The sequence below is a fragment of the Neltuma alba genome, unplaced genomic scaffold (genome assembly GCF_004799145.2).
Source record: "Neltuma alba isolate B1F8T4 unplaced genomic scaffold, ASM479914v2 tig00012163_pilon, whole genome shotgun sequence".
Taxonomy (NCBI): Eukaryota; Viridiplantae; Streptophyta; class Magnoliopsida; order Fabales; family Fabaceae; genus Neltuma; species Neltuma alba.
The window spans coordinates 319883-333208 of NW_021636710.1; the positions used below are offsets into that span (position 1 = coordinate 319883).

At 35.6% G+C, this 13326-nt stretch overlaps 1 protein-coding gene across 2 annotated transcripts; it reads right to left on the bottom strand.

The window, feature by feature from the left end:
• Positions 1 to 525: 525 nt before the first annotated feature.
• On the bottom strand, positions 526 to 12919 carry LOC114723990 (DNA polymerase delta catalytic subunit). Of its 2 annotated transcripts, none has more exons than XM_028910265.1 (31): positions 12616 to 12919; positions 12399 to 12509; positions 11693 to 11799; positions 11450 to 11609; positions 10685 to 10880; positions 10440 to 10575; positions 10223 to 10360; positions 9634 to 9711; positions 9411 to 9502; positions 8814 to 8880; positions 8649 to 8720; positions 7969 to 8055; positions 7168 to 7287; positions 6973 to 7071; positions 6257 to 6364; positions 6013 to 6108; positions 5810 to 5875; positions 5607 to 5663; positions 5399 to 5486; positions 5231 to 5310; positions 4966 to 5079; positions 3492 to 3606; positions 3236 to 3408; positions 3012 to 3083; positions 2575 to 2649; positions 2392 to 2481; positions 2161 to 2321; positions 1833 to 1906; positions 1641 to 1728; positions 1216 to 1315; positions 526 to 810 (listed from the first exon to the last, which is right to left on the bottom strand). In XM_028910265.1, exons 1-30 carry the CDS (start codon positions 12869 to 12871, stop codon positions 1228 to 1230), a joined length of 3264 nt encoding a protein of 1087 aa, XP_028766098.1. In that variant the 5' UTR covers positions 12872 to 12919; the 3' UTR covers positions 526 to 810; positions 1216 to 1227. The 2 variants fall into 2 exon arrangements, with proteins under 2 accessions (XP_028766098.1, XP_028766097.1); XM_028910264.1 differs by having other exon boundaries at positions 526 to 885.
• Positions 12920 to 13326: the final 407 nt, after the last annotated feature.

The window sequence follows — 13326 nt, forward strand, 5'->3', positions numbered from 1 at the left end:
ACTCAGTTTTCTAAAGATAATTTTTTCCATAAAACTTGTCCGGGCATAAATTAGACAATCTATGTTCAAATTTCACAAAAACTGGTGTTTGCATTAGTGGGAACTTGAATTTGAATTTAGATCTAAATCAAAATTTTTTGAATTTGGATCAAGCAAATTTTTATTATAATTGCTTTAGATAATTAGTTCAAATATTAACCATCTTTTAAGTATTACCCAAACAAGAACATCACATGCAGTACAACTCACTCTTTAGTGTTAATTTTTTATGTTTAACACAATGTTTGGTATTTATAATTTTTTTATTTTCATTTTAGCTCCTCAATTTCAAACTTTAGTTCTTTAAATTTCTTTCCATCTAAAACGCTAATAGCTTAGAGAGGTCTAATAGCAATCAAAATCAAAATAAGAGCAAAGTATAAAGCCCTAACATCTTATTAACCCTAATTTTTTATACTATCCAAAGGTTTTTAAAAACAAGAATTTTAAACGAGATTTTAAATATGAAAATTTAAACCTAAAATCTAAATCCAAATATATCCATCTAAACCTTAAAAGTAAAATAATGTCGACGAAAATAAATGTACAATTAATTGTCCACATACATTTATATATGTTTTACCAAAAAAAAAAATACATTTATATACACATTAAACCCAACGAGTCAGGGGAGATGATCCAAAATGTTTTTGGGGGGCAGGGGCTAGAAGCCTAACCAGGCCTGCGATGGCATTGGGCGAATTTTTCCCCTTCCACTCTAGTCTCAAGAACCGTCAGGTGGCAAGATCCACAAAATCAAACCCTGAACAGCTGGTGATTAATTTTGGCAAGAGGATCAGCGGCTTTAAAGCAGATAAGGGTACACGTGCGTTCATGCGATCTAATCTCAAAAAACATAAAAGTTGCGTCGTACTTTAAAACATCAATTTATTTACAATTTTTTTCCATATTATTACATTCTCTAATCAAACTAAGATAATTATATGAATTTTAGATCATAAATGACATGTCAATGAAGACCCGGTGACTAGACCATAAGGACAACAATGTCTACATGCAGATAATGTAGGGAGATACTGAACTTATAAATAACAAGTTTTTGTTGCAATTTTTTATTTGAGATTTAGTAATTTCAAGTTTTTTTTATAAAAAGGATTCTCCCAAATGAATATGCACCATAAATTCAATGTAACAATAATAATAGTAAATTCAGACCTGGATAGAATCCTAGAAGCTCCACCGGTCCAATTGCAACTTCGCTTCGGCCATATCTTTCTGTGCCTTTTTCCTTCTATAAAAAATTGGGCAATCTCGACTGAAAATAACATCACAGTATTAGTTATTGGGGTAATGAGGAAATGCCGCAGATTTTATTATAGAATCTATGTTACAGAAGGAAAGAAATGTCAAATGAGTTCGAAGTAACCAAGGAACCACAAAATTTAATGACTGTTGCGACAAAGTGGAAAGAACCACCAAGGGAATGGGGAAAAGTAACTAATATCAAATCTCGAGTATGCGAATGCTTCTCAAAGTCGAATCTGATTCCTCTAAAACCAAACATTTGCAACTATGTCAACCCATGCCAACCAAGCTTATCCGTGAAGGGGATTTAAACTAACAGATGCATAAACCGTTACCTCGTGCAGAGAACATCCTGATGAAGGGAACCTTGGCATTCTTGACACTGTGTCCAAAGCTTCCCAAAAAGCGTCTCTAGGTCAGAAACTGCAGCCACACCATTCAATTTGTCCAATAACATTCAGCTTGAACCATGCAGAGCTACAAAACGCTTTGAAATTGGACACAAGGGATTTGAAATTGGCACCTACCCTGAGCAACTGTTTTGCAGTACAGCTCAGCTTCCCTTCCCTTGCAATGCGAGCAGAGGGTGCGATCCCCATTGCTAACCCAGCATACCAAAGTAATATTTAGATTTCATAGCTAGTCCAAAAAATAGTGCTGTAAAATGTGACATACAAATTCATTGGAACCCTTCAGACATGCAGCCCCCGAGGGAAAAAATAAATGAATATCATGAGCATGCAAAATGTAATTCTTAGCAGTTACACACAAAAATCAGCAATATTTGAAAAATCAAAAAGGGGAAAAAAGAAGTAAAATGCGACAAGCTGACATTTTTAAAACACAAAAAGATACCTAAGTAAAGCTTTGCAACCGATGCAAGTAAGCTGTTTCTTAGCAAATTTCATTATGCCACTGTTTGACGGCGTAGAAATAGAAATAGATCTTGTGTGGCTTCCATGGAGAAGTTCCTTGCTAGCATTCTTCAAAATCGGCTCAAAAATCCTTAGAATTGGCTGCAACACGAACAATTTGCTCAGGAACATGAAAATAAATTCAGAGGAACTCTGAAATAGCAGAACCAACCTTGCTAATTTGATTCTCAAGATAGTACTGAGGGTCTATTGGTATGTTGTTCTCTAGCACATAGATTGGATCCTCTGACCTTTCATAAGCCTGAAGTTCTTATATTAGTAGTTAAAGTACAGCTTCATAAACATAGGAAAATGCGAGATAGAGAAAGGAGGAGAGGGGGGAATAATATATTACCTTGGCACCTTTTGCAGCTTTAATTATGACATAAGGTACTCTATCACCAACATTTGGAGCAGTGGCAGCATCTCGCTGTCAAAAATTAAAATCAAGCAGAAACATTTATAGCCCAGAAAACAAAACCATCACAATCTCAACATGCCTAAATGATTGATATCAATATTTTTGCCTTAATAAAGAAAGCATGCCTCAAAATAAGTTTATCCAGTATTTGAAAAATATCCAGTAAGATCTGAGAAATGAGAACATACAACGGCAACCATATAGAATAAATAATTGATCATGATTTGCTTTCATTTATGACACATAGTGCATATGACTCATGCTATCACATTTTTTTCATCAAATTACAAGACTAGAATGCTTCGACTTTAAGGGGGCAAACAAAAAGAAAAGAAATGCAACAAACAGTGCATTCAATTATCACAGCTAACCTTGCGCATCCTTTCAGCAAGTTCAACGTGAGCTGCTTTCACTTCATAATCATCTCCTGTCTTGGTCAAACCCTGTAAGACAAACCCCATGTTGCAAGTTCAAGACATTTATGATTATACTTGTATGACACTCAAATGGCATATTTGAACTTTTCGCGAATGAAAAAACCCATATGGAAAGGCACGTTCAACACCATTTAGCAATCACCCAAAAGACACCCCACCTTTGTAATGACCAGAAGTGACAAATCCATACGATTCATAAGTAGATCTGAAATTGCATTCTTTACATGCTGGACTGCCCCAGGGATGTCCCTGTCAATCAGAATTTTGTGAAGGCAGTCATTGACCAGGTTCTTTACCAATAAACAATTATCTCTTCGAACTGTCTCAATCCCTGTTAATTGGGTAAAAGTATGGTAAGAGTAAGAAGGCATCTGAAAAAGTGACAGGAGCGTCCTAATAAAGTTCAATATTTACCTTTAGTGTCCATCTTATCAAATTTGTCCGGTTTTGTCCAAAATAAACCAGCGTATCTCTTCTTGCTAATTAGAAGATATGGATAGTAAACCTTCTCAAACTCTAGTTTGATAGGCTTCACAACAAAATTACAAGCAGGTGAGTAGAAAGTGAGGTAAGCAACGGATAAAGCAATTGATTTTAAATATTTTCACCCAAGAACCAAGTCTCAAGCAATCTAAAGTTTTGCTGTGTATATATTTTTGCAAAGTTGTGCTTAAAAACTGTGAAGACTGAAAATTCAAGACTGCAATAGACCAAGATCAATACCACTTCAACACCTATAATTACGAACTTTTGACACAATATCATGAACCGCTATGTCTTTATTTTTATACGCATAAAATACCAGACTAAGGGCTCATCTTCATTGCAATATTGCACTAAAAATGAGATGTTCGGTGGTTCTGTGAAATGGCTTTAGTGCCCCCGGGGGGGGGGGTGGTGTGATTCAGAATCACAAGGGTGAATGGATAGAGGACGCACCACCAGCTATTACAGAATTGCGAGAGATTCTCAGACTGTATCCAACCTATTAATCTAATGACAAGAGATGCTATTGAAGGCCCCCATGCTAGAATTTCATAGAAGATACTCCATTTGGTACTAAATGTAAGAGCAAGCTGGGAGTTTGCTTTGGTTCTAAATATAAGATCTCAATATCCTTGGTCTCTCATATTTATTATTTTTCCCAACTACCCTTATAGTTGGAGAAAAATATGACGTATGAGCTATATTGATAATACTTCAATATAAATGATTAAAAAAAGGGACATTTTAGGAAAACTAGCATGCATTTTTATAAATAACTAACTAATATGATGTATGAGCTATATTGATAATACTTCAATATAAATGATTAAAAGAAGGGATATTTTAGGAAAACTAGCACACATTTTTATAAATAACTAACTTACCTAGTTTTCTTAATTAATATGAATTAGTTAACTAGCTCTTACATTTAACACTAGAGGGACTATCAGATTGCTCATCGCTAGGGATTGTGATTTTAACTTTAATGTACAGAGATTTAAATAGAGATGCTGACAGACTAGCAAAACTAGCTCATAATTTAATTTATACTTTTTGTACCTTTAATTATCCACCTCCTTAGAGGGGAGGTGGATGATGAAAGGAACAGTAGAGATATTCTAGGACCTTGATGTAAGCCTTGTTTTTGGGTAGTAATACATCTCTCTTTTCATTCCAAAAAAAAAAAGAACAGAGACGTTCAGAATTGATACTTAGGCAATCATTGTCTAGAAAATTCAAAGAAGGTTCATTAATAAACAAAGAAAGTGATTCCAAAGAGCGCAAATTGAACTTTTCAAGATAATAAATAGATCCGCTTAAACTGTCAAAAAAAGACAAGAAACAAAAGAAAAATTTAGAAATAGTTCCAAAATTTTACTTCATAAAAGAGCAGAAAACTTACTTTAATGAAAGTTTCACTTATATATTCAGCCGCCTCTCTCCCTAATTTCATAGCCTCTTCTACAGAGGAAACACCAAATTGTACCATGACTGAATCAGTGTCCCCATATATGACCTAATGGCATAAATCGCATTTAAAGATGAGTAATATAGACAAATCCTAAGCCAGTAAAATAAAGAACCAACTTCAAGAGAATATATGTAACCAATCAAGCTTGTATGGTGTGTTATGAGATGCAACGCAAATAAATTTCTTGATGTCATACCTCAGCATTGTTCTCATAACCATTGAGTGTTGTAAATTTGTCTTCCACAAGCTTTTGTGTGTGCTCAATCATTTGCCGACCTTTATAGGGCATCAAATTTATGCGATCATCAAAATACAATGATAACTTTCACACAGCAAGGCATCTTAAATTAATAGGCATACATACCATAGCTTGTCACACTTGAAGATATCTCTATGCAAGGTAACTGACCAACAGTAGCCCCTGTAAACCCATATACAGAATTAGCACTGACCTGAAAAGGAAGACAACATAGAGTTAAAAAACATAATCATTCTTAGTATTGCATGAGAGAACTAAATTATCACTCATGGTTTAGAAGACAAAGAAGAAACCCCCAATATGCACAGGTTACCTTTAGAGCCAGCTGTCGACCATCCAGCACAGCCTTCTCAAGAGGATCTTTTGCCGCCTAAAGTAGATATAAGCGAGATCATTTACAAGCAGAAATAACATGCAGAATCCAATATAATAAAGTATAAACTAATATAACACTACAGCTCAACAGCAGAGCTATGAATCCACCATCAGTAATCAAAATGAAATCAGAAAGGATACCTTCAAATCTGCTTTTGCCCTTCGACGGGCTGCTAATAACTCTTCAAGAATTTCAGGAAGTATTCCCTAAGGTAAGCAGAAACAAATGCCATCATGTCAGCACATTAACATCATATTAAACATAAATACTTCTAAAATTAATCACTTTTTGATCTCGGAGGAAGAGAACTAGTTTTATCAATTACAGTTTACAACCGGCTGACCTTCTGTAAATTTGATTTAACAAACGTTTCACCAGATGGAGTTTTGTTCACAGACTCTGGAGGCAGGTTGAGCTTGCGAACATCTTCCGGGGTCACCTTTCAATAAGAATAGTGAACATAAATATTCGCCCTCATCATAGGACAAATAGAAATTAAATCAAGTGAATGACTAAAATTAGATTTAAGAAAAAACAAAACATAACTCGTATGTCTGTGCTAGCAACTAGAGACGGGCAAAATTTACCAGAGAGCAGTAGCATAGATTATATGCCATCATAATAGATGGATACAAGGATGCAAAATCTAAAGTAGCAATTGGCTTTTCATAGAATCCAGCTCTTGCTTCCAATACCTGCCAGTGTTGAAGATTCAAAACCAAGTATATCCTTGTAACTGATAGGCAACAATGGGGCAACTAAGACATCAAATGCAAATAGTGTTTAAACTTAAAGACAAGACTCACAAGGAAAGTGGCTTTACAGCTATGAAATGTAAGTTAGACATGAACAGATCATATAGTCTCATGAAATATAAGAGGGACAACTCAGTAATAACTCTAACTCAAGATCAAGACAGATACAAGATTTTGAATAAACTATAATGTTCCTTTACAGCCATGTGTCTGATACGAACTCTTGCGGAAAACACCCCCCAAAAGCTAGCTTATGTGATTGTAAAGTTCAAGGTCCTTATAAACCTCACACCAGAATCCAATACTTTTAATGCGGGACTCAAATGCCATCCCTCGCGATTGGCCCCAATAGCCTGACTACATAACATCTAATCTTCAGCACTCTAAATTCTCAAAATGTAAGAAACAAAAATCCACCATTGGGATAATAATACAGCATGCACATTCTCATTTAAGTCAAAGATAACCTTTCATGCATGCATATGCATGGATGACAAGTAGAGTTTATGAATATCTGCAAACTGATACTTCAAGAGAAATGAACTTACAGTGGCACCTTCATATGTTCCTTGGTCTGACCCAGCCTGTTTAGCTTTAGGAATAACCAAGTTCTTCTGTTTTGCCTTCCTAAGAAGTTGAGACAGCACCTGAAAGGTAAGGAAAAAAAGCAATTGCTTTTCCAAATCAAACCTGTGATCACTCTTCATATTTCCCAAAATTAACCCCGGGGGGGGGGGGATGACCTTAATGCTTTGCCCTCTAGAAAGTAAAAAAGAAATTGGAACGCCAGTTACGCGAGCCATCTCCACATAATTGTAAATAAACATCAATTTATCTAACAATCGTTGAGGGAGATATGCATCCTGCAATCAAAGAGCAATATAAGAATTAGTCTCGTCAGTTTTTTTGTTCAATTTAATTTCTATTGTCCTTTGCATGCGTTATCGCAAAATACCAAAAACATGTATAAAATAACCCATTAAGGATTCAGATATTCAGTAGGGTTTGCTAAATAATATTGGGTTTACATAGTTTCTGTAGGTAAAAGAACCATAATACGTTAGAATAAGTGATGGAACTTGAGAATCCTTGAATTATTTATGGAATAGAACTGCGATACTCCAGTTTGCAAAGGATTATATCAATAAATATGGCAATGATCTAGCTTTCAAGACGCTTGAGTCTCTCCACAAAGCCAACACCCTTTTCCCACAAATTTGGTTTAACAGGGGGGATAATATGCAGGAATGTGCAGTAGCGGTGGCAGCATCATTGGTGGCAGCAACAACATGGCGTCACAATGACAAAAGTAGTAGTACACAATCAATGCATGAGAAACAATACAATGTGATGGTGTCAAAGGAGGCATGACGGCGGTAATGATGATAGGTGCAAGTGGATAGATCATGGGGTCAGAGATAGAAGAGTCACGGGGGACAGATGAAGAGCTATTAAATAAATAAGTGGATTATTAGCATTAAAAAGAAAAACAGCAGAAGAGGCAAGACCAATCAGGATACTTAGATTGGAACCAACATACGGACCTTCAAACAATACACAGCAAGGCGTCTCCTAGTATCTGCATTTCCATTCTGAAGATCGGATATAATTGAATGGTGAACATCCTCTTTCTGCAGTTTATGAATACGCAATGACGTAAGTCAACAAATTACATACAAAATTTTTTAAGGAAATGAGATATCCAGGAAAGGAAGGCACTTGGGAGTAGAAAATGAAGATAATCTACATATTTCATTAACAGGGACAGAGAAAAGCTTAAGACGAAGAAAAATACATCAACATACAATATCACAACAAGAAATAATATACCACAGAAAAGATAAAATAACACCTTCAATAACAACTCCCTAAACCATGTCTTCACTGCCACATCAGATTATATCACAAGCAATAAACCAAAGTAAAATTAGAGACAAAAGCTTTACAAGCTACCGCATTAGGCAAACACCACATCAATACCTTATGTACTAAAATCTGAAACTTAATCTGTGAACAAGAAAAGATGCATAAAATATGGTTTAGTGCATTATGATTTGAGCCCATTTCACTTTGGTACCTATGGCACAAAAGTTGGCACTCTACTTTCAATTTGTTAGCAGCTTCCATCAGTAAAATCAACAAAGTCTTTTAAATTAAATAAATTATTCAATATAAACTAAAGAAAAACCAAATATTAATTGATATGGGGTCAAAAGAATCTCACCTGCTCTGAGAGGAAGTGTGCTGAAACAGAATTCAATGAATAAGAACTTAGTTTGTAATCACGCTGCATAGCCTGTATATAAATAGATAATCCATAAACTTATTTGTCGATGAGTTGGATAAACCAAGTAAAAAGACAAAAAAGAAAACATTGTATTAGCAGAACCTGGAGCAAGTCAAACTGAACTCTCCCTTCTATTGTAACCTCTTTGCTTTCCCTAGTCCCAAGCTGTCTACAACATCAAGTATCACCAAGAAAAATACCCAGAGTGATTGAAAAGCTATATAAAATAAGACCCAACCAAAAAAAAAAATTTAAAAAGTATACACAAAAGTGAGTCCAAAGTATATAATCAATATGAAATAAACAGAAGAGATGCAAGTACTTCCTACAGTTACGTTAAGCTATACTCACTTCTGCAATAAAGTCCATACCTACATTGAAGTTTACGTAATAATAATTATTTGGTTCACCAACCACAATAGCAGAAATGCAAGTGCTTTCATAAAAAAGCGGGAAACAGGATTAAAGCAGCAGCACTACATTTGCATACACCAGCAGTTAAAAACAAGATACATTATACTCACTGCCCCTCAACAATATTCAAAGTGAGTAATTATTTTACATCATAGAAGCATGACTGGAGAAAAACCTCTAGTCACAGCATCAAATACATTTGCAACAATAACTTTATTAGTCAAAAAGAAACATAATAAATAAATATCGGCAACAACTTGATAACAGATGTTTAGATCTCTTTACCTTGATGAAAAAGTTGTATCTTTTACTCGAACTCTACTGTTCCTGATGCGTCCAAGAATTGGAAATTCTGCTATTTTCAGGACATCAGCTCTCTGAATGAAAAATAAAAAAGAAGAAAAAAAATTATATTTTAACAAAACTGGAGCATAATTAAATGCACTGAATATTCCCGCTAACAACCCTTAATGCCTTATAAAAATCTGCGGGCAAGCAAGTCAATCACCTCAATAAGATATGGCAGGTCAAATTTGCAAATGTTATATCCAATTATAATATCAGGGTCCACTTCACGGATAAAATCCTGAAAAAGAAAATAATAATACGAGATAATAAGTATGCAATAAAAGAAAGGAATAAACTCAACAATTGCAAGATATCAATTAGACTCCTTATATACAACTTAAAGACAAAAAAACGGTATTTTGCAACATAACCCACTGATAGAGTTCAAAGAGTTATTGAACATTATAACCCACTGATAGAGTTCAAAGAGTTATTGAACATTGTACCATATCATATGCCATACAAGTCTCTATTAATAAATTAGCATATCTCAGTGATTCGCTGCAGGCAAAAGTAAGAATATGGATCAAGACAACACAACCAACATGTGTTTCTGACAATGTTCAATCAAGTTTAGGAGTATAATTGCGATTGGTATTCATATTCTAAGCATCAATTTTGATAAAATAAAAAATTAAACAAAATAAGAGGTTAACTGAGGTGGCAAAGGTAAGATAGAGCCAAAATACTGTTCAAAGTTCAAATCCTCCTCGTGTATAAAATAAAATATATAAATACAAAAATAATACCCTCCATGCTAGCAGGACTTCTCTTTCAGTATCAAATGACATCACATCAGCGCCAACTATAGGCGAACATGATTTAAGAGTCATGACATTACGAATAAATGGTTGATCTTCTCCTTGCAATGTGACCAAGTTGGCAATCTAAAAGAAGACAACAGGACATCAATTCAGGAACAATAAACTTATAGAAACTATATTTATTTTGGAGTGGGAGATGGACCTGGATAACAGGATCATGGGTAGGTTCAGGAAAATGACCTTTGCGACCAGCACACTCAATATCAAAACTCAATATGCGAAATGGAGCCATCTTTGAAAAATCCCCTTCTGGTGCATGGCTAATCAACTCTGAATACCTGGAACATTGTTAAGGGACCAGGGGACACACCAGAAGTTTCATACACAAAATATGCCAGTGCTCTTTGAAGGGAAAAACAAATAATAGCACCTCGTGAATAAGGATACAGGCAGTCAAACTCTAATTGGCAGTAAGACAAGTTCTTTGCTGTCTTCTTGTATTTTCCAGCAGGTACTTCAATCCAATTTCCACCAACTATATTGCAATCAATCATGAAACGAAGGGCGAACAGAACATTGCTTTCATAAGTCATAAAGCTCTTCATGCCAAGGCCATCAATCTGAATGCCTCTGTCAAGAATACCTGCCAAAATTTTTAAATTTCCATAATAAACAAATAAACTTACAAAGAGACTGCTGTACAGAAATATGACAATGAAAAAACACATAAACCAAAGCATGAGTGTATATATGGAAGAAACTAATACCACACTTGTTCTGTTATGCAGACCACAGTTATTCCATGAAAATCATTATTTCATAAATTTATGACCAACAGGACTAATAATGAAGCATAAAGCATCCATTGGGCAATAACCCATCATAGCATGCAATGGACTCAGACAAATTTTGGAAAGATGAATAATAAATACTCCCTCCATTTCAAAATATTTGTCCTTTTAAAGGGAAAAATTTGTTTCATATTACATGTCCTTTCTTAATTCCAAAATAACATTTAATATCATTTTTTCTGTTTTACCCTCAGAGTAAAATAATTTTTTTAGAAGCATTAAAGTAATATTAGCAATAAAGCAAGTTCGGGGAAGTATATCATAATTTTACCCATTTATTGCATTTATTAATCTGTGTGCAGTAAACTTAAAAGAATAAATATAAAGAAAAGGAAGGAGTACTGATGATATCTAACTTTACCTCGACAACTGGCAACCATCGTTGGCAGTGCAACGACAATTTTCAAAAATGGCTGGGAATTCTGCTGCTGATAGTACATAATACTCTTTCTCTGTACCATTTCAATACGACGAACAAATTGTGGCACTTTACTGTTTCTATTGGACTCTTTCATCCTCCCCTGTAGCATCCAAGTCATGCATATAAATGAAGGCAACTTATGAACAGAGCATAATATTTCTCTTCAAGTGATAGGCCAAGTACCTCAAGGATTTTATGAAAACCAGAAATATCATCCGGTCTCATTCCAGGAGGGCAGCCGATGTAAAAATATGGCTCAAATCCATGAACATTGCAGCAAACGCTACGTCCTAAGAAACAACCAACATAAGAATGTATTTCCATGAAGCATAATTGAAGGACAAACTCGTTGAGTATAATAATTAAATTCTGAAGCCAGAGTGGCTTGCCCAAGCTTCTTTTCCCCCCCAAAATACCTGAGTTGATATAGAGAACACAGTGAAGCTACAAATGGTTCATACTTTCAAGGATGATATATAGGCGCACTTCTACTGATAGATGTGATTGACAGGTTTTCATACAGCTTTCACAGGTAAGTCGCTTTGAAAAATATTGCTCGTAAACTGTGTATACAATGCTTTTCAGAGCAGAAATGTGAAATAACCAGTATTCCTTATTTTGAGGTATTGATCGCATTATATAGACTTCAAAACTACAGATAATGAAAATTAAGATGATACCATAAGAATAGGTGTGGTTTCTAAGTCTAGATTTGGCGCTTAAACTTTTAGTTTTATTCTCGAATGCGCAAAAATATAACAATGCAAGTTCCTTTACTGTAAACAATAGCAGAAGTCCGTCGAGTATGAACAGATAAATCTCCAACTCCTGTATTCGATTCTCTGAACAAAAATTTTTCAATCAGAAGAGAATTTGATAATGAGCTAACCTTCCTTCGTAACTCCAAATATTCTAATAATGGCGGCTGGTCCAGACGAATTTGGCAGCAATTCTTTATGACTCTCTCCGATAACATAATCAATGTCCAGCTGCTGAAAAACTAAAATCCGAAAAGAAGAGACGATCAAACTCCACCAAGACAAAACCAAACCCTAGGAACTCAGCACGAGGGAATTCTCAGAAGCTGTGAGGTTGCAAATACTCACTAATGCTGCAAGATTGCGAAAGATGCTCGGGAGAGAGGTGCGGACGGGTCCATTTGGCAATGCGAGAAGCGAGAGCCTGGCGTTGCTCAATGTCGCGGAGGATGAGGGACTCTTCGTCTTCAGAGATAAGGGTTTCGTCCAGAAAGACATCCTCATCGAAGAACTCTTCTTCCTGTGAGAATGCTTGGCTCTTAGGCTGGCTAGCCGGCGAGGGTTGCGACGGCGGCGGTGGGCGTTTTCGGTTGCCGTTATTCATGGTTGCTTTCAGGTGCTTGAAGAGAGAAGCGCCAGTACAACGGTGGGACTTGAGAGCATGGGGGAAATGAGATTCCCGCCAGTTTTTGCCGGGGTATTTACCCTCTCCCGCCTCGTTTTCCCGCGGGCGATGTATGTGATTCGGGCCTCTTTTTTAGATCGTTTAGGGCCCAATCTGCAAGGATACTCTTGGTCAACTGTGGGCCTTGTCTAGGCCTACAGCAAGACATGGTCTCTTTTGTGAGGATGCGATTCAGAAAACTTAATTTTGTTTATCCATATAAAAAATACTTTTTTTTGTCGTGGTATTAAAACTTTTGGCTTTGACTAATAAGTACTGATTTTTTTATTCGTGTTTTTTCACAAAGGCAGGTTGATATACCCACACAGTCTATAACTCAAAATTATATATGTGATTGATATTGGGACAAAAAAATTTGCATGCGCAGACTTATC